The following is a 25,919-nucleotide window of genomic DNA, read 5'->3' on the forward strand; positions in this document are numbered from 1 at the left end:
GGTGATGTGATTGTTACCATGGTAGATGATGTGGTTGTTTCCGTGGTTGGTGATGCAGATGTTTCCATGTTTGGTGATGTGGTTGTTTCCACGGTTGGGGATGTGGTTGTCTCGATGGTTGTTGCTGTGGTTGTTTCAATGATTGGTGGTGTGGTTGTTTCCATTCTGGGTGATGTGGTTGTTTCCATTCTGGGTGATGTGGTTGTTTCCACGGAGGGTGATGTGGTTGTTTCGATGGTTGGTGTTGTGGGATTTTCCATGCTTGAGGATGATGTTGTTTCACTGTTTGGTTCTGTGGTTGCTTCGATGGCTGGTGACGTGGTTGTTTCGATGTTTGAGGATGTGGTTGTTTCCATGCTGAGTGATGTGGTGGTCTCGATGCTTGGTGATGTGGTTGCTTCCATGCTTGGTGATGTGGTTGTGTCGATGGTTGGGGATGTGGTTGTGTCAGTGTTTGGTGATGTGGTTGTTTCCATGGTTGGGGATGTGGTTGATTCGATGGCTGGGGATGTGTTTTTTTCGGTGGGGGGTGATGATGTTGTTTCAATGATTGGGGATGTGGTTGTTTCCATGGTGGGTGATGTGGTTGTTTCCATGCTAACGGGTGTAGTTGTTTCGATGTTTGGTGCAGTGGTTGTTTTGATGGTTGTTGCTGTGGTTGTTTCCATGGTTGGGGATGTGGTTGTTTCAATGGTCGGTGTTGTGGTTGTTTCCATGCTTGATGTTGTGGTTATTTTGCTGGTTGGGGATGTGGTTGTTTCCATGGTGGGTGATGTGGTTGTTTCCGTGTTTGGTGATGTGGTTGTTCCTGTGTTGGGTGATGTGGTTGTGTCGATGGTTGGGGATGTGGTTGTGTCAATGGGAGGTGATGTGGTTGTTTCCATGGTTGGTGATGCTATTGTTTCCATGGTTTGGGATGCGGTCTTTTCTATGCTGGGTGATGTGGTTGTGTCGATGGTTGGGGATGTGGTTGTTCCTATGCTGGGTGATGTTTTTGTTGCGATGCTGGGTGATGTGGTTCTGTCGACGGTTGGTGATGTGGTTGTTTCCATGGTAGATGTTGTTGTTGTTTCCATGGTAGGTGATGTGTTTGTTTCTGTGGTTGGCAATGCGGTTGTTCCCATGCTGGGTGACGTGGTTGTGTCGATGGTAGGTGATGTTGTTTCCATGGTAGGTGATGTGTTTGTTTCCATGGTTTGGGATGCGGTTGTTCCTATGCTAGGTGATGTGGTTGTGTCGATGGTTGGGGATGTGGTTGTTCCTATGCTGTTTGATGTGGTTGGGTCGATGGTAGGTGATGTGGTTGTTTCCATTGAGGGTGTTATGGTTCCTTCCGAGGCTGGCGATGTGTTTGTTTCGATGGTTGTGGGTGTGGTTGTTTCATTGTTCGGGGATGTGGCTGTAGCATTGCTGGGGGTTGTGCTTTTTTCAGCACCGCCTGCAGCCGTCGTTGTTTCGTTGCTGGTCGATGCGGGTTCCTCTTTCGTGTCACCCAAGCCGGTTGTGGTTTTGGTGTTCGCTGTGGAGCTGGCCATGGCGCCGGTGTCCACAGTTTTCTTCCCTGCCAGATCAGCGGTGGCCATGTCATCCCCGGAAGGACACGGCCACGCCCTTGAAGATGGCTGTCCCACCACCTCCTGCCTATGAAGGACCTGTCCTGACCGCCCTCACCAACATCTCCCAAATCCCACCCACCACCAAGTCCTGCCGAGCCCCAGTGACACACGGACCCCCCTCAGAGACACCCGGACCCCCTCAAGGACCCCCACCCTCAACACACTCACCCTTCCCCAAGCCCCGCCCTTAGTTCTCCAAAAATTCCCCAAGGATTCCCGAGAGCCCCTGTTGGATCCCGAAACGCCGTGACCCCAAAGATCCATTGACTCCCCCCCTCAAACAGCCCTGGACCCCCAAAGACCCCCACCCACCACAGATCATTGTCCCCCCAAAAACCCAACCATGGTTCTTGAAAGATGCCCCAAAGTTGCCCCAAGGATTCCCAGCTGGGTCCCAAGACCCTCCCAGTGGGATCCCAAAACCCCCTGACCCCAAAGATCCATTGACCTCCCCTAAAGACCCCTGGATCCACCCCAAAGACCCCCTGGACCCCCCAAGACCCTCACCCACCAGAGGCCAACATCCCCCCAAAGACCCACCCTTGATTCTCCAAAGACACTGCCGAGACCCTAACTGGGTCCTGACCCCTCCAGGTGGGTCCCAAAGACCCCTGGACCCCCTCCAAAGACCCCTGGACCCCCTCCAAAGACCCCCTGGACCCCCCAAGACCCTCGCCCACCTCATGCCACCATCCTCCCAAAAACCCAACCGTGGTTCTCCAAAGATGCCACCGAGACTCTCAAGACCCCCAGTTGGGTTCCAAAGATCCCAGGACTCCCCTCAAAGACCTTTGGACCCTCCCCCAAAAATCCATTGACACCCCCCCCCAAAGACCCCTGAACCCCCCAAAAACCCCTGGATCCACTCCAAAGACCCCTGGACCCCCAAAGACCCCCCCCACCCCACCCACAACATCCCCTCAAAGACCCACCCTTGGTTCTCCCAAGACCCCAGCTGGGTCCTGACCCCTCCAGGTGGGTCCCAAAGACCCCTGGACCCCCCCAAAGACCCCTGGACCCCCCCCAAAGACCCCTGGACCCCCCCAAAGACCCCTGGACACCCCCAAAAATCCATTGACCCCCTGCCAAAGAACCCTGGATCACCCCAAAGACCCCCCCCCCATGGGGTGGGGGACATGTCCCAGTGCCACCGAGGGTGGGGAGGGGTCCCAGTGCCACCACGGGGTGGGGAGGGGTCCCAGTGCCACCACGGGGTGGGGAGGGGTCTCAGTGCCACCATGGGGTGGGGACAGGTCCCAGTGCCGCCAGGGAAGGGGAGGGGTGCCAGTGCCACCACAAGGTGGGGAGAGGTCCCGGTGTCACCACGGGGTGGGGACATGTCCCAGTGCCACCATGGGGTGGGGAGGGGTCCCGGTGTCACCATGGGGTGGGGACAGGTCCCAGCGCCACAAGGGAAGGGGAGGGGTCCTGGTGCCATCATGGGGTGGGGGACATGTCCCAGTGCCACCACGGGGTGGGGAGATGTCCCAGTGCCACCACAAGGTGGGGACATGTCCCAGTGCCACCACGGGATGGGGACATGTCCCAGTGCTACCATGGGGTGGGGAGGGGTCCCAGTGCCACCACAAGGTGGGGAGGGGTCCCAGTGCCACCAGTGAAGGGGAGGGGTCCCGGTGCCATCATGGGGTGGGGAGAGGTCCCGGTGTCACCACGGGGTGGGGAGGGGTCCCAGTGCCACCATGGGGTGGGGACATGTCCCAGTGCCACCAGGGAAGGGGAGAGGTGCCAGTGTCACCACGGGGTGGGGAGGGGTCCCGGTGCCACCACAGGGTGGGGACAGGTCCCAGTGCCACCACGGTTGTGGGACATGTCCCAGTGCCACCAGTGAAGGGGAGGGGTCCCGGTGCCACCACGGTTGTGGGACATGTCCCAGTGCCACCAGGGAAGGGGAGGGGTCCCGGTGCCATCATGGGGTGGGGACATGTCCCAGCGCCACCAGTGAAGGGGAGGGGTCCCGGTGCCACCATGTCCCACCTGAGAAGAGCAGCAGGACGCAGACGCAGAGCGCGGCCGGGTGGCCCCAGAGCCACCCCATGTCCCCGCAGGGTCCGGAGCTGGGGACAGAGAGGGACGCGAGGATCTGTCCCCAAGGGAGGGCGCGGCGGGACTGGGGACACGGAGGGCACCCGGAGGGGACCTTTGGTCGCAATAAATGGAGGGGGAAGAAACGAAAGTGACAACGCCACAGGTGCCAGGAAGGTGCCGGGCAGGTGCCGGGCAGGTGCCACCACCCTGTTCCCGGCAGGTGGCACAGCAAAAGGGACAGCCGGGTGGCCTTGAGGGGCTGGTGGCACTCCCAGGAGGTTCAGGAGGATCCTCGGGACACCTCGGGGTGTCACCGCCGTGGGGAAGGTGCGGGTGTGGCCGAGGGCGCGCGCTGACCCCGCGGGCACATGGGGTGGGACAGGGGACAGGGGACAGGGGACAGGGGACAGGGGACAGGGGATAGGGGACAGGGGACAGGGACAGGGGACAGGGGACAGGGGACAGGGGACGGGGGGTGTGGGGACAGGGGACAGGGGAGAGGGGACAGGGGAGAGGGGACAGGGGATGGGGGTGTGGGACAGGGGAGAGGGGAGAGGGTACAGGGTACAGGGGACAGGGGACAGAGGGACAGGGGACAGGGGACGGGACAGGGGGCAGGGGATAGGGGACAGGGGACAGGGGACACAGGGCAGGGGGACAGGGGATAGGGGACAGGGGACATGGGGTGGGACAGGGGACAGGGGACAGGGGATGGGGGTGTGGGACAGGGGATAGGGGACAGGGGATGGGGGACAGGGGGTAGGTGACAGGGGATGGGGACAGGAGACAGGGGATAAGGGACAGGGGATGGGGGACAGCGGACATTGGTAGGGACACAGGATTTGGGACATTTGGGGGACACGGAGTGGACACGGGACACCCCTGTGGGGGTGGGGACAGATTTGGGGTCTGGTGGAGGTTTTGGGGTGAATCCCTTCGGTTTTGGGGTGCACGGAGGATTTTGGGGTGAATCCACCGGGATTTGGGGTGAATCCATGGAGATTTTGGGGTGAATCCGCGAGGATTTGGGGTGAATCCCTTCAATTTTGGGGTGCAGGGAGGATTTGGGGTGAATCCGCTGGGATTTGGGGTGAATCCCTTCGGTTTTGGGGTGCAGGGAGGATTTGGGGTGAATCCCTTCGGTTTTGGGGTGCAAGGAAGATTTGGGGTGAATCCGCTGGGATTTGGGGTGAATCCGCGGGGATTTTGGGGTAAATCCGCGGGGATTTGGGGGTGAATCCGCGGGGATTTGGGGTGAATCCCTTCGGTTTTGGGGTGCAGGGAGGATTTGGGGTGAATCCATGGAGATTTGGGGGTGAATCTCTTCGGTTTTGGGGTGCAGGGAGGATTTGGGGTGAATCCACGTGGATTTGGGGGTGAATCTCTTCCGTTTTGGGCTCAATCCCAGCCACTTTGGGGCTGTGGAAGTTTTTGGGGTGAATCCCCCCGGCTTTGGGGGTCACCGCGAGGTTTTTGGGGTGAATCACGAGGAATTTGGGATGAGCAGGACGTGGCACCGCCCCCTCCCCGGGGACCCCGCAGGAAGGAGCCGAGACCCGGCTGAGTCACCCCAAAATGAGTCACCCCGGGGGGGGGGGGTCCTGGTGGGGTTTGGGGGGTCCCGGGGGGGGTTTGGGGGTCCTGGAGGGGATTTTTGGGGGTCCTGGGGGGGGTTTGGGGGTCCTGGGGGGGCTTTTTGGGGGTCCCTGAAGGGATTTTGGGGTCCTGGGTGGGATTTTTGGGGGTCCTGGGGGGATTTTGGGGGTCCCGGGGGGGGTTTGGGGGTCCTGGAGGGGATTTTTGGGGGTCCTGGGGGGGGTTTGGGGGTCCTGGGGGGGCTTTTTGGGGGTCCCTGAAGGGATTTTGGGGTCCTGGGTGGGATTTTTGGGGGTCCTGGGGGGATTTTGGGGGTCCTGGGTGGGGTTTGGGGGGTCCCGGGAAGGATTTTGGGGTCCTGGGTGGGGTTTGGGGGGTCCTGGGGGGGATTTTTGGGGTCCCTGAGGGGATTTTTGGGGTCCTGGGTGGGGTTTGGGGGGTCCTGGGGGGGATTTGGGGGTCCCGGGGAGGATTTTGGGGTCCCCTGGGGGATTTTGGGGTCCTGGGTGGAGTTTGGGGGGTCCCGGGGGGGGTTTGGGGGTCCTGGGGGGGATTTTGGGGGGTCCCGGGAGGATTTGGGGTGCTGATTTTTGGGGTCCTGGGGGGATTTGAGGGATCCTGGGGGGGATTTTGGGGGTCCTGGGTGGGGTTTGGGGGGTCCCGGGAAGGATTTTGGGGTCCTGGGTGGGGTTTGGGGGGTCCTGGGTAGGGTTTGGGGGTCCCGGGAAGGATTTTGGGGTCCTGGGTGGGGTTTGGGGGGTCCTGGGTAGGGTTTGGGGGGTCCCGGGGAGGATTTTGGGGTCCTGGGTGGGATTTTTGGGGTCCTGGGTAGGGTTTGGGGGGTCCTGGGGGGGATTTGGGGGGTCCTGGGGGGGATTTTGGGGTCCAGGGGGGGTTGGGGTCCTGGGGGGATTTTTGGGGTCCAGGGGGAGATTTGGGGGGTCCCGGGGAGGATTTTGGGGTCCTGGGTGGGATTTTTGGGGGTCCCTGAAGGGATTTTGGGGTCCTGGGTGGGATTTTTGGGGGTCCCTGAAGTGATTTTGGGGTCCTGGGAAGGATTTTGGGGGTCCTGGGTGGAGTTTGGGGGGTCTCTGAGGGGACTGGGGGGTCCTGGGTGGGATTTTTGGGGGTCCTGGGTGGGGTTTGGGGGGTCCTGGGGGGGTTGGGGGTCCTGGGGGGGATTTTTGGGGGTCCCTGAAGGGATTTTGGGGTCCTGGGGGGGATTTTTGGGGTCCTGGGTGGGGTTTGGGGGTCCTGGGGAGGATTTTGGGGTCCTGGGTGGGATTTTGGGGGTCCTGAGGGGGATTTTGGGGGACGTTTCTGGGTTTTTTTTAGATTTGAGGGAGATTTTGGGGCACTTCTGGGGTTTTTTTGTTTCTTTTTTTTTGGTTTTTTTTTTTTATTTTCTGTGGAGATTTTGGGTTTTTTGGGTTATTTTGGGGAAATTTTGGTGGTTTTGGGAGGGGGGGGGATGTCCCCATGTCCCCTCCCCCCCCCCCTCCGTGTGTCCCCCCCCCCCCCTTTGTCACACGCGTGGCTGAACGTGACCAGACGCGTGCCCCGCCCCCACGATGAATAATTCCCTTTTTTTGGGTGGAAAAAACGGCGATTTTGGGTTCCTGAGGAAATTCCTCTCCTTTGACTCCTCTCCCGCGCCCCCACAACGGGACGAGTTTGGCCAAGTTTGGGCAAAAAAAGGCGCAGGAGGGAAAAAAAAAAAGGAAATAAAAAAAAGAACAAAAAGGGGGAAAAAAAAAGGAAAATAAAAAGTGAAAAAAGTGGGGGGAGGGGGAGGAAAAAAGGAGGGAATGGAGAAAAAATGGGAAAAAGGGGAAAATTGGGAAATTAAAAGGGATAAAAAGGGGAAATTGGGAAATTAAAAGGGATAAAAAGGGGAAAAGGGGAAATTAAAAGGGATAAAAAGGGGAAATTGGGAAATTAAAAGGGATAAAAAGGGGAAATTGGGAAATTAAAAGGGATAAAAAGGGGAAATTGGGAAATTAAAAGGGATAAAAAGGGGAAAGGGGAAAAATGGAAAAGAATAAAAGGGGAAAATGGAAAGGAATAAAAAGGAATAAAAAGGGAAAATTGGAAAGGAAAATGAAAAGGGAAAATTGGAAAAATGGAAAGGAATAAAAAGGGAAAAATTGGAAAAATGGAAAGGAATAAAAAGGGGAAAAATGGAAAGGAATGAAAAGGGAAAATTTAAAAAATGGAAAGGAATAAAAAAGGGAAAAAGGGGGAAAATGGGAAGGAATAAAAAGGGGAAAATGGGAAGGAATAAAAAGGGAAAATTGGAAAGGAATAAAAAGGGAAAATTGGAAAAATGGAAAGGAGTAAAAAGGGGAAATTGGAAAGGAATAAAAAGGGGAAATTTAAAAAATTGGAAAGGAATAAAAAGGGGAAAATTGGAAAAATGGAAAGGAATAAAAAAGGGGAAAAGGGGAAAAATGGAAAGGAGTAAAAAAGGGAAATTGAAAGGAATAAAAAGGGAAAATTGGAAAGGAAGGAAAAGGGGAAAAGGGGAAAAATGGAAAGGAATAAAAAGGGGAAAAATTGGAAAATTGGAAAGGAATAAAAAGGGGAAAAAGGGGAAAAATGGGGAGAAAAGAAAAAATAAAGGGATTTTCCCCGTGGGATTTGGGATTGAGGGGGATTGGGGGGGGTTGGGGTCTGTGGGGATCTATGGGGTCTATAGGGGATCTATGGGGTCTGCAGGGGATCTATGGGGTCTGCAGGGGATCTGTGGGGTCTGTGGGGATCTGTGGGGTCTATAGGGGATCTGTGGGGTCTGTGGGGATCTGTGGGGTCTGCAGGGGTCCATAGGGGTCTATGGGGTCTGTAGGGGTCTATAGGGGCTCTACGGGGTCTATAGGGGATCCATGGGGTCTGTGGGGGATCTCTGGGGGATCTCTGGGGTCTGTGGGGGATCTCTGGGGTCTGTGGGGTCTCTAGGGGCTCTATGGGGTCCATAGGGGTCCATAGGGCTCTATGGGGTCTGTGGGGGCTCTGTGGGGTCTGTGGGGGATCTATGGGGTCTGTAGGGGATCTATGGGGTCTGTGGGGATCTGTGGGGTCTGTGGGATCTATGGGGTCTATGGGGGATCCATGGGGTCTGTAGGGGATCTATGGGGTCTGTGGGGGATCTATGGGGTCTGTAGGGGTCCATAGGGGTCTATGGGGTCCATAGGGGTCTATGGGGTCCATAGGGGTCTATGGGGGATCTATGGGGTCTATGGGGGATCTCTGGGGTCTGTGGGGGATCCATGGGGTCTGTAGGGGATCTATGGGGTCTGTGGGGGATCTATGGGGTCTGTAGGGGTCCATAGGGGTCTATGGGGTCCATAGGGGTCTATGGGGTCCATAGGGGTCTATGGGGGATCTATGGGGTCTATGGGGGATCTCTGGGGTCTGTGGGGGATCCATGGGGTCTGTGGGGGATCCATGGGGTCTGTGGGGGATCTCTGGGGTCTCTGGGGTCCATAGGGGTCCATAGGGCTCTATGGGGTCTATAGGGGCTCTCTGGGGTCTGTGGGCGATCTGTGGGGTCTGTAGGGGTCCGTGGGGGTCTATGGGGTCCATAGGGGTCTATGGGGGATCTCTGGGGTCTATGGGGGATCTGTGGGGTGAATGGGGGATCTCAGGGGTCTGTGGGGGATCTATGGGGTCTGTAGGGGTCCATAGGGGTCTATGGGGTCCATAGGGGTCTCTGGGGTCCATAGGGGTCCATAGGGCTCTATGGGGTCTGTGGGGGCTCTGTGGGGTCTGTGGGGGATCTATGGGGTCTATAGGGGTCCATAGGGGTCTGTGGGGGATCTATGGGGTCTATGGGGGATCTCTGGGGTCTATGGGGGATCTCTGGGGTCTGTAGGGGTCCATAGGGGTCTATGGGGGATCTGTGGGGTCTGTGGGGGATCCATGGGGTCTGTGGGGGATCTCTGGGGTCTGTGGGGTCTGTGGGGGATCCATGGGGTCTATGGGGGATCTGTGGGGTCTGTGGGGCCCTGGAGCAGACCCCAGACCCCCAAAGGGAGGTTGGGACAGCCCCAGTGCCCCTCCCCCCAGCCCTCTGTCCCCGGTGTCCCCACAGCTGCCACCGCAGCTGCCGGCGCGTCACCCCGCAGGAAGGGGCCCTGGCGTCACCCCGGGGGGACAGCGGGGGGGACAGCCAGGGGACAGCCAGGGGACAGCCAGGGGACAGCCAGGGGACAGGCAGGGACACCCAGGGGACACCCAGGGGACAGCCAGGGACAGTCAAGGGACACCCAGGGGACAGCCAGGGACAGGCAGGGACAGGCAGGGGACATGGGGGGGCCCTGGCGTCACCCCGGGGGGACAGCGGGGGGGACAGCCAGGGGACAGCCAGGGACAGGCAGGGGACAGGCAGGGGACAGGCAGGGACAGCCAGGGACATGGGGGGCCCTGGCGTCACCCCGGGGTGACAGCGGGGGGGACAGCCAGGGGACAGCCAGGGACAGGCAGGGACAGGCAGGGACAGGCAGGGACAGCCAGGGGACAGTGGGGGGACAGTCAGGGACAGCCAGGGGACATGGGGGGGCCCTGGCGTCACCCCGGGGGACAGCGGGGGGAACAGCCAGGGGACACCCAGGGGACAGGCAGGGGACAGCCAGGGACAGCCAGGGGACAGCCAGGGGACAGGCAGGGACAGCCAGGGGACAGTCAGGGGACAGCCAGGGGACAGCCAGGGACACCCAGGGACAGGCAGGGGACAGTCAGGGGACAGCCAGGGGACACTCAGGGACACCCAGGGGACATGGGGGGGCCCTGGCGTCACCCCGGGGAGACAGCGGGGGGGACAGCCAGGGGACAGCCAGGGACAGCCAGGGACAGCCAGGGACAGCCAGGGACAGACAGGGGACACCCAGGGGGACAGCCAGGGACAGCCAGGGGACAGTCAGGGGACAGCCAGGGACAGCCAGGGGACAGGCAGGGGACACCCAGGGGACATTGGGGGGGTGGGTCACAAAGGTCACAGGGGACATGGGGGGGGTCGCAGGGGTCACAGAGGGGACATGGAGATTGGGAGGGACACAGAAAGGGACATGGGGGGGTCACAAAGGTCACAGGGGGTCACAGGGGACATGGGGGGTGACAGTGGGGGGGGGACAGCCAGGGGACATGAGAGGACACGGGGGGGTCACGGGGGTCACGGGGGTCACGGGTGACAGCCGGGGGGTCACAGAGGGGTCATGGGAGGGGACACGGGACACGGCTGGTGACGTCAGGGGGGACACCAGTGGAAATCCCCCCCCCCCTTTTGTCCCCTCCCCCCCCCCCCCCGCCCTTTAAAGGCGCCGGCGGGGCCGGAGGCGGCTCCAGAGACGGGACCGGGACCGGGACAAGCGGGACGGGACCGGGATCGGAACCGGGACATCGGGACCGGGATCGGGACCGGGACATCGGGACCGGGATCGGGACCGGGACAAGCGGGACGGGACCGGGACCGGGACCGGGATCAGAACCGGGACATCGGGAACGGGATCGGAACCGGGACATCGGGAACGGGATCGGGACAACCGGGACGGGACCGGGATCAGAACCGGGACGTCGGGAACGGGACAGGGACCGGGACATCGGGAGTGAGACCGAGACCCGGACATCGGGAACAGAACCGGGACATCGGGACCGGGATCGGGATCGGAACTGGGACATCGGGAACGGGATTGGAACCGGGACAACCGGGACGGGACCGGGACAACCGGGAGTGAGACCGAGACCCGGACATCGGGAACAGAACCGGGACATCCGGACCGGGATTAAAACACCGGGACCGGGACTGGGACACCGGGAGAGGGACCAGGGCCGGTACCGGGATACTGGGACCAGAACCGGAGCTGATTCTGGGGCAGCAGAACCGGGACTGGGACCAGAGAGAGGTGAGGGAGCAGCGGGACTGGGATGGGACTGGGATGGAACTGGGACTGGGATGGGACTGGGACTGGGATGGGACTGGGACTGGGATGGGACTGGGATGGGATTGGACTGGGATGGGACTGGGATGGGACTGGGATGGGACTGGGATGGGACTGGGACTGGGATGGGGCTGGGATGGGACTGGGATGGGACTGGGACTGGGATGGGACTGGGATGGGACTGGGATGGGACTGGGATGGGACTGGGATGGGACTGGGACTGGGATGGGACTGGGATGGGACTGGGACTGGGACTGGGACTGGGATGGGGCTGGGATGGGACTGGGACTGGGATGGGACTGGGATGGGACTGGGATGGGACTGGGATGGGACTGGGACTGGGATGGGACTGGGACTGGGACTGGGATGGGACTGGGATGGGACTGGGACTGGGATGGGACTGGGATGGGACTGGGACTGGGACTGGGATGGGACTGGGATGGGACTGGGGGTGACACCAGCACTGTCCCCACCCTCGGTGCCACCCCAAGTGTCACCCCAGTGTCCCCTGGGAGGGGCTGCCCCAGCATCCCCAGTGTCCCCAGTGTCCCCCCAGTGTCCCCCCAGTGTCCCCCCAGCATTCCCAGTGTCCCCCCAGTGTCCCCCCAGCGTCCCCAGTGTCCCCAGTGTCCCCCCAGTAACCCCAGTAACCCCAGTGTCCCCAGCATCCCCAGTGTCCCCAGTGTCCCCAGCATCCCCAGTGTCCCCAGTGTCCCCAGTATCCCCAGTGTCCCCAGTAACCCCAGTGTCCCCATGTCCCTCCAGCATGCAGGTGACCCTGGTGACCCTGGTGGCCCTGGTGGCCCTGGTGGCCCTGGTGGCCCTGGCGGGCTCAGAGCCACCAGAACCGGCCGGGGTGACCCAGCTGGTGACAGATTTTGGGCTGCGGCTGTTCCGGGCGGCGCTGGCATCCCGAGGTGACACCAACGTCATCTTGTCACCCTACGGGGCCACCTCGGTGCTGGTGGCCCTGCAGGTGGCCACGGCCGGGAGGGGCCGGCGGCAGCTGGAGGCGGCCACCGGCTTCAGCATCGACGGTGAGGGGACAGCGAGGGGACACCTGGGGACATTGTCACCGTGGGGGGGGGGGGGGGGGGTTGAGGTCACTGTCACCACTGGGGACACTTTGGGGTCATTCTCCCCATGGGGAGGGGATTTGGGGTCATTGTCCCCATTGGGGCCACTCTGGTGTCCCTGTCCCCATGGTGGGGGTCGCGCCCGTGCCTCAGTTTCCCCTCCGTGCCTCAGTTTCCCTGTCCGTGCCTCAGTTTCCCCCTCCGTGCCTCAGTTTCCCCTCCGTGCCTCAGTTTCCCCCTCCGTGCCTCAGTTTCCCTGTCCGTGCCTCACTTTCCCCCTCCGTGCCTCAGTTTCCCCCTCCGTGCCTCAGTTTCCCTCTCCGTGCCTCAGTTTCCCTGTCCGTGCCTCAGTTTCCCTGCCCGTGCCTCAGTTTCCCCCTCCGTGCCTCACTTTCCCCCTCCGTGCCTCAGTTTCCCTGTCCGTGCCTCAGTTTCCCCCTCCGTGCCTCAGTTTCCCCCTCCGTGCCTCAGTTTCCCTGTCCGTGCCTCAGTTTCCCCCTCCGTGCCTCAGTTTCCCTGTCCGTGCCTCAGTTTCCCCTCCGTGCCTCAGTTTCCCCTCCGTGCCTCAGTTTCCCTGTCCGTGCCTCAGTTTCCCCCTCCGTGCCTCAGTTTCCCCGGCCGTGCCTCAGTTTCCCCTCCGTGCCTCAGTTTCCCTGTCCGTGCCTCAGTTTCCCCCTCCGTGCCTCAGTTTCCCCTCCGTGCCTCAGTTTCCCCTCCGTGCCTCAGTTTCCCTGCCCGTGCCTCAGTTTCCCTGTCCGTGCCTCAGTTTCCCCTCCGTGCCTCAGTTTCCCCTCCGTGCCTCAGTTCCCCCTCCGTGCCTCAGTTTCCCCCTCCGTGCCTCAGTTTCCCTGTCCGTGCCTCAGTTTCCCTCTCCGTGCCTCAGTTTCCCCGGCCGTGCCTCAGTTTCCCCTCCGTGCCTCAGTTTCCCTGCCCGTGCCTCAGTTTCCCTGCCCGTGCCTCAGTTTCCCCTCCGTGCCTCAGTTTCCCCTCCGTGCCTCAGTTTCCCCCTCCGTGCCTCAGTTTCCCCTCCGTGCCTCAGTTTCCCTGTCCGTGCCTCAGTTTCCCCTCCGTGCCTCAATTTCCCCTCCGTGCCTCAGTTTCCCCCTCCGTGCCTCAGTTTCCCCCTCCGTGCCTCAGTTCCCCCTCCGTGCCTCAGTTTCCCCTCCGTGCCTCAGTTTCCCCTCCGTGCCTCAGTTTCCCCGGCCGTGCCTCAGTTTCCCCTCCGTGCCTCAGTTTCCCCCTCCGTGCCTCACTTTCCCCCTCCGTGCCTCAGTTTCCCTCTCCGTGCCTCAGTTTCCCCTCCGTGCCTCAGTTTCCCTGTCCGTGCCTCAGTTTCCCTCTCCGTGCCTCAGTTTCCCTCTCCGTGCCTCAGTTTCCCTGTCCGTGCCTCAGTTTCCCCCCTCCGTGCCTCAGTTTCCCTGCCCGTGCCTCAGTTTCCCCGCCCGTGCCTCAGTTTCCCCTCCGTGCCTCAGTTTCCCCGCCCGTGCCTCAGTTTCCCCTCCGTGCCTCAGTTTCCCCCTCCGTGCCTCAGTTTCCCCGTCCGTGCCTCAGTTTCCCCTCCGTGCCTCAGTTTCCCCGTCCGTGCCTCAGTTTCCCCGTCCGTGCCTCAGTTTCCCCCTCCGTGCCTCAGTTTCCCTCTCCGTGCCTCAGTTTCCCCTCCGTGCCTCAGTTTCCCCGCCCGTGCCTCAGTTTCCCTGTCCGTGCCTCAGTTTCCCTGTCCGTGCCTCAGTTTCCCCTCCGTGCCTCAGTTTCCCTGTCCGTGCCTCACTTTCCCCCTCCGTGCCTCAGTTTCCCCGTCCGTGCCTCAGTTTCCCCTCCGTGCCTCAGTTTCCCCTCTGTGCCTCAGTTTCCCCTCCGTGCCTCAGTTTCCCTGCCCGTGCCTCAGTTTCCCTGCCCGTGCCTCACTTTCCCCTCCGTGCCTCAGTTTCCCCTCCGTGCCTCAGTTTCCCCTCCGTGCCTCAGTTTCCCCCTCCGTGCCTCAGTTTCCCCGTCCGTGCCTCAGTTTCCCCTCCGTGCCTCAGTTTCCCCGTCCGTGCCTCAGTTTCCCCCTCCGTGCCTCAGTTTCCCTCTCCGTGCCTCAGTTTCCCCTCCGTGCCTCAGTTTCCCCGCCCGTGCCTCAGTTTCCCTGTCCGTGCCTCAGTTTCCCTGTCCGTGCCTCAGTTTCCCCTCCGTGCCTCAGTTTCCCTGTCCGTGCCTCACTTTCCCCCTCCGTGCCTCAGTTTCCCCGTCCGTGCCTCAGTTTCCCCTCCGTGCCTCAGTTTCCCCTCTGTGCCTCAGTTTCCCCTCCGTGCCTCAGTTTCCCTGCCCGTGCCTCAGTTTCCCTGCCCGTGCCTCACTTTCCCCTCCGTGCCTCAGTTTCCCCTCCGTGCCTCAGTTTCCCCTCCGTGCCTCAGTTTCCCCCTCCGTGCCTCAGTTTCCCCTCCGTGCCTCAGTTTCCCCTCCGTGCCTCAGTTTCCCTGTCCGTGCCTCAGTTTCCCCGTCCGTGCCTCAGTTTCCCCGGCCGTGCCTCAGTTTCCCCGGCCGTGCCTCAGTTTCCCTGTCCGTGCCTCAGTTTCCCCCTCCGTGCCTCAGTTTCCCTGTCCGTGCCTCAGTTTCCCTGTCCGTGCCTCAGTTTCCCCTCCGTGCCTCAGTTTCCCCGGCCGTGCCTCAGTTTCCCTGCCCGTGCCTCAGTTTCCCCGCCCGTGCCTCAGTTTCCCTGCCCGTGCCTCAGTTTCCCCTCCGTGCCTCACTTTCCCCCTCCGTGCCTCAGTTTCCCTGTCCGTGCCTCAGTTTCCCCCGCCGTGCCTCAGTTTCCCCGCCCGTGCCTCAGTTTCCCCCTCCGTGCCTCAGTTTCCCCGCCCGTGCCTCAGTTTCCTCTCCGTGCCTCAGTTTCCCCTCCGTGCCTCAGTTTCCCCTCCGTGCCTCAGTTTCCCCGCCCGTGCCTCAGTTTCCCCTCCGTGCCTCAGTTTCCCCGCCCGTGCCTCAGTTTCCCCTCCGTGCCTCAGTTTCCCCCCTCGTGCCTCAGTTTCCCCCTCCGTGCCTCAGTTTCCCCCTCCGTGCCTCAGTTTCCCCCTCCGTGCCTCAGTTTCCCCTCCGTGCCTCAGTTTCCCCCTCCGTGCCTCAGTTCCCCCTCCGTGCCTCAGTTTCCCCGCCCGTGCCTCAGTTTCCCCTCCGTGCCTCAGTTTCCCTGTCCGTGCCTCAGTTTCCCCTCCGTGCCTCAGTTTCCCCCTCCGTGCCTCAGTTCCCCCTCCGTGCCTCAGTTTCCCCTCCGTGCCTCAGTTTCCCTGTCCGTGCCTCAGTTTCCCCTCCGTGCCTCAGTTTCCCTGTCCGTGCCTCAGTTTCCCTGTCCGTGCCTCAGTTTCCCTTTCCGTGCCTCTGTTTCCCCGCAGGCCCGGGGGTCGCGGCCGAGCTGCGGGGGCTGCGCCGGGCGCTGCGGGGTGGGGGTCCCACCCTGGAGGTGGCCCAGGGGCTCTTCGTGGCCCGCGGGGTGGCCCTGAGGGGGGGCTTCGTGCCCCGGCTCGCGCGCGCCCTGGGACCCCGCAGCCTCGCCCGCCTGGAGCTCGGAAATGGGGAGGGGGCCAGGAGGGTCCTCAACGCCTGGGCCCGGGAGAGGACCCGCGGTGAGACCCCCGGGATTGGGGATTTGGGGAGGGGGCTCGGGGACCCCCGGGATTGGGGATTTGGGGAGGGGGAGAGGGGACCCCCGGGACTGGGGATTTGGGGAGGGGGAGAGGGGACCCCCGGGACTGGGGATTTGGGGTCGAAGGGACCGGGATTGGGGATTTGGGGGAGAGGGACCCCCGGGATTGGGGATTTGGGGGAGAGGGACCCCCGGGATTGGGGATTTGGGGAGGGGGAGATTGGTGCGGGACCCCCGGGATTGGGGATTTGGGGAGGGGGCGAGGGGACCCCCAGGACTGGGGATTTCAGGGTGGGGGACCCCCGGGATTGGGGATTTGGGGAGGGGGAGATTGGTGCGGGACCCCCGGGATTGGGGATTTGGGGAGGGGGAGAGGGGACCCCGGTGATTGGGGATTTGGGGGAGAGGGACCCCCGGGATTGGGGATTTCAGGGTGGGGGACCCCCGGGATTGGGGATTTGGGGAGGGGGAGATTGGTGCGGGACCCCATGGATTGGGGATCTTGGGACCCCCGGGATTGGGGATTTGGGGAGGGGGAGATTGGTGCGGGACCCCATGGATTGGGGATCTTGGGACCCCCGGGATGGGGATTTGGGGAGGGGGAGAGGGGACCCCGGGACCCCTTTTTTGGGGACCAATGGGGATTTTTTGAATCATTGGGGATTTTTGGGACCAATGGGATTTTTTGGGACCAATGGGATTTTTCGGTGCCCGCGGTGTCCCCAGGGCTGGTGGCTCAGTGGGATTTTTTTGGGACCAATGAGATTTTTTTGGGGATCAATGGGATTTTTCGGGATCAATGAGGATTTTGGGGACCAATGGGATTTTTTGGGGACCAATGGGATTTTTTCGGGATCAATGAGGATTTTTGGGGACCAATGGCATTTTTCGGTGCCCGCGGTGTCCCCAGGGCTGGTGGCCCCCAGGGCAGTGGCTCAATGGGATTTTTTTGGGATCAATGGGGATTTTTAGGTTCAATGAGGTTTTTTTGGGACCAATGGGGGTTATTTTTGAGATCAATGGGATTTTTTTTGGCATAAATGGGATTTTTTAGGTTCAATGGGATTTTTTTTGGGATCAATGGGATTTTGAGGACCAATGAGATTTTTTTGGGACCAATGGGATTTTTCGGGACCAATGGGATTTTTTGGGGACCAATGGCATTTTTCGGTGCCCGCGGTGTCCCCAGGGCTGGTGTCCCCCAGGGCAGTGGCTCAATGGGATTTTTTGGGATCAATGGGGATTTTTAGGTTCAATGAGTTTTTTTGGGATCAATGGGATTTTCGGGATCAATGGGATTTTTTGGGGACCAATGTTATTTTCCGGTGCCCGCGGTGTCCCCAGGGCTGGTTGTCGGGGCCTGGTGGCCCCCGGGGCGCTGTCCCCCCGGGTCCGGCTGGTGGTGGCCAGCGCCGAGTTCTTCGGGGGGGCCTGGGGGGTCCCGTTCCCCCCCCCCGCGCCAGCCGGGCCCGGCCCTTCCTGCGGCCCGACGGCTCCCAGGGCCACGCCCCCATGATGGCGGCCACGCTGCGGCTGCCGTGCGGTGAGTGTGACACCTGGGGGACACCTGTGTCACCTGTCACCTGGTACCTGTGTTATCTGTGTCACCTGTCACCTGTGTTACCTGTGTCACCTGTGTTATCTGTTACCTGTTACCTGTGTTACCTGTCACCTGTGTGTCACCTGTGTCACCTGTGTTACCTGTGTCACCTGTGTCACCTGTCACCTGTGTGTCACCTGTGTTACCGCCCCCATGATGGGCGGCCACGCTGCGGCTGCCCGTGCGGTGAGTGTGACACCTGGGGGACACCTGTGTCACCTGTGTGTCACCTCCTGTGTCACCTGTCACCTGTCACCTGTTACCTGTGTTTACCTGTGTTACCTGCGTCACCTGGGTGACACCTGTGTGACACCTGTCACCTGTTACCTGTGTCATCTGTGTCACCTGTGTTACCTGTGTTACCTGTGTTATCTCTGTGTCACCTGTGTCACCTGTGTCACCTGTGTTACCTGTGTTACCTGTGTTATCTGTGTGTCACCTGTGTTACCTGTGTCACCTGTGTGTCACCTCCTGTGTCACCTGTCACCTGTCACCTGTTACCTGTGTTACCTGTGTTACCTGCGTCACCTGGGTGACACCTGTGTGACACCTGTCACCTGTTACCTGTGTCATCTGTGTCACCTGTGTGTCACCTGTGTTACCTGTGTCACCTGTGTTACCTGTGTTACCTGTCACCTGTGTGTCACCTGTGTTACCTGTGTTATCTGTGTGTTACCTCCTGTGTCACCTGTCACCTGTGTGTCACCTGTGTTACCTGTGTTATCTGTGTGTCACCTCCTGTGTCACCTGTGTCACCTGTCACCTGTGTGTCACCTGTGTGTCACCTCCTGTGGCACCTGTGTCACCTGTGTCACCTGTCACCTGTTACTGTGTTACCTGTGTTACCTGCGTCACCTGGGTGACACCTGTGTGACACCTGTCACCTGTTACCTGTGTCACCTGTGTCACCTGTGTCACCTGTGTGTTATCTGTGTGTCACCTGTGTCACCTGTCGCCTGATACCTGTGTGTCACCTGTGTCACCTGTCACCTGGTACCTGTGTTACCTGTGTTACCTGTGTCACCTGGGTGACACCTGTGTGACACCTGTCACCTGTTACCTGTGTTACCTGTGTCACCTGTCAGCTGTGTGTCACCTGTGTTACCTGTGTCACCTGTATCATCTGTGTCACCTGTCACCTGTTACCTGTGTTACCTGTGTCACCTGTGTCACCTGTGTCACCTGTGTGTTATCTGTGTGTCACCTGTGTCACCTATTACCTGTGTCACCTGTGTGTCATGTGTCACCTGTGTCACCTGTGTTACCTGTGTCACCTGTGTGTCACCTCCTGTGTCACCCGGGGCACTGCCTGTGTCACCTGTGTCCCCCTCTCTGTCCCTGTGTCCCCTCTGACCCCTCCCCCAGTGTCCCCCTCTCTGTCCCCATGTCCCCTCTGACCCCCTCCCCCAATGTCCCCCTGGCTGTCCCTGTGTCCCCTCTCTGTCCCCATGTCCCCTCTGACCCCTCCCCCACTGTCCCCTGTCTGTCCCCATGTCCCCTCTGACCCCTCCCCCAATGTCCCCTCTCTGTCCCCATGTCCCCTCTGACCCCTCCCCCCCAATGTCCCCCCCAGGTGACTTCCAGACCCCCGCGGGGGTCCCGTTCCGGGTGGCCGAGGTCCCCTACGCGGGGGGGGAGGTGGCCCTGCTGCTGGTGGCCCCCCTGGAGCGCCACGTGCCCCTTGTCACCCCTGGTGCCACTGCTGGACGCCGCCGCTGTCACCAACTGGGTGACACAGCTGCGCCCCGCCCCCCGCCTGCTGGTGCTGCCGCGGTGAGGGGGGGACACCGGGGGGACACTGGGGACACTGGGGGGGTTGGGGACATGGGGGGCATTGGGGACATTGGGGACATTGGGGATACTGGGGGGGTTGGGGACATGGGGGGCATTGGGGACACTGGGGACATTGGGGATACTGGGGGATTTGGGACACTGGGGACATTGGGGACACTGGGGACACTGGGGGGGTTGGGGACATTGGGGACACTGGGGGGGTTGGGGACATTTGGGACATTGGGGACATTGGGGGGGACATTGGGGACACTGGGGACATTGGGGATACTGGGGGGGTTTGGGACATTGGGGACATTGGGGACATTTGGGGTGTTGGGGACATCAAGGACAATGGGGACATCTGGGTGTTGGGAACATTGGGGACACTGGGGACGTTGGGGACATTTGGGGACATTGGGGACATTGGGGGGTTGGGGACATTGGGGACATGAGGGGGATTGGGGACACTGGGGGGGGTTGGGAACATTGGGGACATTTGGGGGGATTGGGGACATTGGGGGGACATTGGGGACATTGGGGACATTGGGGACATTGGGGATACTGGGGGGGTTGGGGACACTGGGGACATTGGGGGGACATTGGGGACACTGGGGACATTGGGGGGGTTGGGGACATTGGGGGTGTTGGGGACATTTGGGGACCTTGGGGACATTGGGGACACTGGGGACATTGGGGGGGTTGGGGACATTGGGGATATTTGGGGACATTTGGGGACATTGGGGACATTTGGGGGGGGTTTGGGGACATTGGGGACATTGGGGGATTGGGGACATTGGGGACATTTGGGGACATTTGGGGACATTGGGGACATTTGGGGACATTGGGGGTGTTGGGGGTGTTGGGGACATTGGGGACATTGGGGACATTGGGGACACTGGGGACACTGGGGACCTTGGGGACACTGGGGACATTGGGGACATTTGGGGACATCGAGGACAATGGGGACATTGGGGGGTTGGGGACTTTGGGGACATTGGGGACATTGGGGACATTGGGGACATTGGGGACATCGAGGACAATGGGGACATTGGGGACATTGGGGATACTGGGGGGTTGGGGACACTGGGGACATTGGGGACATTTGGGACACTGGGGACATTGGGGACATTTGGGACACTGGGGACATTGGGGACATTGGGGACATTGGGGACATTGGGGACATTGGGGACATTGGGGACACTGCCACCCTGCCCCAGGTTCTCCCTGGAGAGCTCCTGGACCTCCGGGGTCCCCTCAAGGCCTTGGGGGTCCTCGACCTCTTCGACCCCGAGCGCGCCGACTTCTCCCCCCTGACAGGTAACGTCCCCAAATGTCCCCAATGTCCCCAATCCCCTCAATGTCCCCAATGTCCCAGTGTCCCCAATGTCCCCAATCCCCTCAATGTCCCCAACCCCCCAAATGTCCCCAACCCCCTGATGTCCTCAATGTCCCCAATGTCCCCAATGTCCCCAAATGTCCCTACTGTCCCAAATGTCCCCAAATGTCCCCCAAATCTCATTTTTCCTAATTTTCCCCATCCTTTCCCGAAATTTCCCCTTTTTTTCCCCAAATGTCCCCAATCCCCAGTGTCCTCAATGTCCCCAATCCCCCCAACCCACCCAGTGTTCCCAATGTCCCCAATGTCACCAAATCTCAGTTTTCCCAATTTTCCCCCATTTTTTCCCAAATGTCCCCCAATGTCCCCAACGTCCCCAATGTCCCCACTCCCCCAACCCCCCCGATGTCCCCAACCCCCCTGATGTCCCCAGATGTCCCCAATGTCCCCAAATCTCATTTTTCCCGTTTTTCCCCCAAATTTCCCCATTTTTTCCCCAATGTCCCCAACCCCCCAATGTCCCCAATCCCCCCAACACCCCACTGTCCCCAATGTCCCCAAATGTCCCCAATGTCCCCAATGTCCCCAATGTCCCCCAACCCCCCCCAATGTCCCCAAATCTCAGTTTTCCAATTTCCCTCATTTTTCCCCCAATGTTCCCAAATGTCCCCAACGTCCCCAATGTCCCCAATCCCCCAACCCCCCCAATGTCCCCAATGTCCCCAGTGTCCCCCAATGTCCCCAACCCCCTGATGTCCTCAATGTCCCCAAATGTCCCCAAATGTCCCCAATGTCCCCAATGTCCCCAATATCCCCACTGTCCCAAATGTCCCCAAATGTCCCCCAAATCTCATTTTTCCTAATTTTCCCCATCCTTTCCCGAAATTTCCCCTTTTTTTCCCCAAATGTCCCCAATCCCCAGTGTCCTCAATGTCCCCAATCCCCTCAATGTCCCCAATCCCCCCAACCCTCCCAGTGTTCCCAATGTCCCCAATGTCACCAAATCTCAGTTTTCCCCAATTTTCCCCCATTTTTTTCCCCAATGTCCCCCAATGTCCCCAACCCCCCCGATGTCCCCAATGTCCCCAATGTCCCCAAATGTCCCCAATGTCCCCAGTGTCCCCAATGTCCCCAATGTCCCCAAATCTCAGTTTTCCCAATTTTCCCCCCATTTTTTCCCCAAATGTCCCCAAATGTCCCCACTGTCCCCAATGTCCCCAAATGTCCCCAATGTCCCCAACCCCCCAATGTCCCCAACTCCCCCAATGTCCCCAATGTCCCCAACCCCCCTCAATGTCCCCAACTCCCCCAATGTCCCCAAATCTCATTTTTCCCATTTTTCCCCAAATTTCCCCAATGTCCCCAATGTCACCAACCCCTCAATGTCCCGAACCCCCCCAACCCCCCCAATGTCCCCAATGTCCCCAATGTCCCCAAATGTCCCCAATGTCCCCAACCCCCTCAATGTCCCCAATGTGTCCAACTCCCCCAATGTCCCCAATGTCCCCGATGTCCCCCGATGTCCCCAACCCCCCCAATGTCCCCACTGTCCCCAAATGTCCCCGATGTCCCCAAATCTCATTTTTCCCATTTTTCCCCCAAATTTCCCCAATGTCCCCAATGTCCTCAACTCCCCAAATGTCCCCGATGTCCCCCAACCCCCCAATGTCCCCAAACATCCCCCAATGTCCCCGATGTCCCCAAATGTCCCCGCTGTCCCCGCTGTCCCCTCCCAGGTGAGGAGCACCTGGTGCTGGGCCCGGTGCTGCAGAAGGTTCGCTTGGAGGTGACAGAAAACGGCACCGAGGCGGCCTCGGCCTCAGGTTTGGGGCAGTTTGGGGCTTTTTGGGGATTTTTGGGGCATTTTGGGGCATTTTGGGGAATTTTGGGATTTTGGGGGAATTCGGAGATTTGGGGGTTTTGGGGGATTTTGGGGAATTTGGGATTTGGGGGGACTTTGGGGGAATTTGGGGATTTTGGGGGAATTTTGGGGCTTTTTGGGATTGTGGGGGTTTGGAGGATTTGGGATTTTGGGGGATTTTGGGGGGTTTGGGGGATTTTGGGGAGTTTGGGGGGTTTTGGGGAATTTTGGGGCATTTTGGGGAATTTTGGGATTTTGGGGGAATTCGGAGATTTGGGGGTTTTGGGGGATTTTGGGGAATTTGGGATTTGGGGGACTTTGGGTGAATTTGGGGGTTTTGGGGGATTTTGGGGAATTTTGGGGCTTTTTGGGGCTTTTAGGGATTGTGGGGGATTGGAGGATTTGGGATTTTGGGGGATTTTGGGGGGAATTTGGGAGTTTGGGGGATTTGGGGGATTTTGGGGAATTTGGGGATTTGGGGGGATTTTGGGGGATTTTGGAGTTTTGGGGCATTTTGGAGTTTTGGGGGATTTGGGGGGATTTGGGGGAATTTGGGATGTTTGGGGGATTTGGAGGATTTGGGGGGATTTTGGGGTTTTGGGGGATTTTGGGGGATTTGGGATGATTTTGGGATTTTGGGGGAATTTGGAGGATTTTGGGATTTGGGGGATTTTGGGGGAATTTAGGAGTTTGAGGGCGTTTGGGGGATTTTGGGGTTTTGGGGGATTTGGGGCATTTGGGGAATTTTGGGGAATTTGGGGATTTTGGGGGAATTTGGAGGATTTTGGGATTTTGGGGGTTTTGGGGGAATTTGGATGGATTTGGGTGATTTTGGGGGGAATTTTGGGTGGGATTTTCAGGGGATTTTGACGGAATTTTGTGGGATTTTAGGGCAATTTTGGGGTTTTGAGGGATTTTGGTGTTTTTTTTGGGGGGGGGGGGTCTCACTGTCCCCCCCCCCGTCCCGCAGCTGCCGTGGTTTATTCCCGCATGGCCCCCCCCGAAATCGTCTTGGATCGACCCTTCCTCTTCTCATCCGGCACCGCCCCACAGGTTTGGGGGAGTTGGGGGGATTTGGGGGGATTTGGGGGGATTTGGGGGATTTTCGGGCATTTGGGGAATTTTAGGGGGGATTTTGGGGAATTTTGGGAAATTTTGGGAATATTGGGGGGATTTTAGGGGGATTTTGGGGCATATTGGGGGATTTTGAGGGATTTAGGGGGAATTTTGGGGGATTTTGGGAAATTTTGGGGGGATTTTGGGGGGATTTTGGGGGAATTTTGGGTGATTTTGGGAAATTTTGGATGGATTTAGGGAAATTTTGGGGGGATTTGGGGGGATTTTGGGGATTTTGGGGGGATTTTAGGGGGGATTTTGGGGAATTTTGAGGGATTTGGGGGGGACTTTGGGGGTATTTTGGGGGAATATTGGGGGGATTTTGGAGGGATTTGGGGGGATTTTGGGGATTTTGGGGCATATTGGGGGGATTTTGGGGGGATTTGGGGGATTTTGAGGGGATTTTGGGGGATTTTGGGGGATTTGGGGGGATTTTGGGGAATTTGGGGGGATTTGGGGGATTTTGGGGGATTTTGGGGGGATTTTGGGGGATTTTGGGGGATTTGGGGGGATTTTGGGGATTTTGGGGGATTTGGGGGGATTTTAGAGCATTTGGGGAATTTTGGGGGGATTTTGGGGGGATATTGGGGAATTTTGGAGGGATTTTGGGGGATTTTGGGGGATTTGGGGGGATTTTGGGGGGATTTTGGGGGATTTTGGGGCATATTGGGGGATTTTAGGGGGGATTTTGGGGAATTTTGGGGGGATTTGGGGGCATTTTGGGGATTTTGGAGGGATTTAGGGGGAATTTTGGGGGGATTTTGGGGGATTTTGGGGGAATTTGGGGGGATTTTGGGGGAATATTGGGGGGATTTTGGGGCATATTGGGGGGATTTTGGGGGGATTTGGGGGGATTTTGGGGGATTTTGGGAAATTTTGGGGGATTTTGGGGGATTTTGGGGGGATTTGGGGGGATTTTGAAGAATTTTGGGGGATTTTGAAGAATTTTGGGGGATTTTGGAATTTTGGGGGAATTTGGGGGGATTTTGGGGGAATTTTGGGGGGATTTTAGGGCATTTGGGGGAATTTTGGGGGGATTTTGGGGGGATATTGGGGGATTTTGGGGAGTTTTGGGGATTTTGGGGTATTATGGGGGATTTTGGGGGATTTTGAGGGGATATTGGGGAATTTTGGGGGGATTTTGGGGGATTTTGGGGGAATTTTGGGGGATTTTGGGAAATTTTGGGGGGATTTTGGGGATTTTGGGGGATTTGGGGGGATTTTGGGGGGGATTTGGGGGGATTTCGGAGGGATTTTGGGGAATTTTGAGGGATTTGGGGGGACTTTGGGTGGATTTTGGGGGAATATTGGGGGGATTTGGGGGGATTTTGAGGGGATATTGAGGAATTTTGGGGGGATTTGGGGGGATATTGGGGAATTTTGGAGAATTTTGGGGGAGTTTGGGGGGATTTGGGGCGATTTGGGAATTCTGGGGAATTTTGGAGGATTTTGGGGGGATTTTGGGAGATTTTTGGGGGGGAGTTTGGGGGGGATTTTGGCTATTTTTGGGGGATTTGGGGGGATTCGGGGGGATTTTGGGGGGATATTGGGAAATTTTGGGGGGATTTTAGCTATTTTGGGGGATTTGGGGGTGATTTTGGGGGATTTGGGGAATCGGGGGGGTGGAATTTGTGGGATTTGGGGATTTTGGGGGGATTTTGGGGTGGGGGGGTCTCAGCCCTACGGATTTGGGTCTGGGGGTGCCCCTGACCCCTCTCTCCCCCCACAGGCGCCGTTCTCTTCGTGGGGCAGGTGACGGAGCCCTGACCCCCCGAGGGGGGTAAGACCCCCCAAAATTGGGACACCCCAAAATTGGGACACCCCAAAATTTGGACAACCCTAAAATTGGGATACCCCAAAATTGGGACACCCCAAATTTGGGACACCCCAAAATTGGGACAACCCTAAAATTGGGACACCCCAAAACGGGGGTCCGGTGGGATCTGGGGTAGGGGGGGAGCCGTAATTTATTGTGAAGAGTTTAATATATTAAACGGAATAAATGGAATAAATTTATTGGCTGTATTGGATGTAATAAATTGATTAAATTTATTAAATCGATCCCATTTAGTGGGGGTCACCCCAAACCCGCCCGTGGGGTCACTCCTGTCCTGGGGCTGTGGTCAGTCCAACCCCACAACCCCAAATTCCCCTTTTTCCCCCCCAAAAATCCCCCTCTGTTGCCATAGCAACCATTACTCGCCAGCGCGGCGTTGCCAAGGCAACAACCCCGCCCCCTAAGCGTTAGGCCACGCCCCTTTTCCGTTACCACGGCAACTGCCGCCCTTTGGCGGGAAGCGCACCCCGGTTCCCTTGGAGACAAGCCCCGCCCCAATCCGTTGCTATG

General features: G+C 59.1%; 1 protein-coding gene across 1 annotated transcript; it reads left to right on the top strand.

The window, feature by feature from the left end:
* Positions 1 to 3,881: 3,881 nt before the first annotated feature.
* Positions 3,882 to 25,597, top strand: LOC132341257 (plasminogen activator inhibitor 1-like). The gene is given in 12 exon segments (XM_059872622.1): positions 3,882 to 3,989; positions 10,571 to 11,155; positions 11,957 to 12,228; positions 15,636 to 15,866; positions 17,231 to 17,276; positions 17,350 to 17,455; positions 19,060 to 19,259; positions 20,477 to 20,490; positions 20,493 to 20,576; positions 22,332 to 22,418; positions 23,427 to 23,509; positions 25,302 to 25,597. Coding segments are annotated over 10 exon segments (1,149 nt in total). The 5' UTR covers positions 3,882 to 3,989; positions 10,571 to 11,155; position 11,957; the 3' UTR covers positions 25,329 to 25,597.
* The last annotated feature ends 322 nt before the right edge of the window (positions 25,598 to 25,919 follow it).

This window comes from Haemorhous mexicanus, chromosome 37, assembly GCF_027477595.1.
Source record: "Haemorhous mexicanus isolate bHaeMex1 chromosome 37, bHaeMex1.pri, whole genome shotgun sequence".
Taxonomy (NCBI): domain Eukaryota; kingdom Metazoa; phylum Chordata; class Aves; order Passeriformes; family Fringillidae; genus Haemorhous; species Haemorhous mexicanus.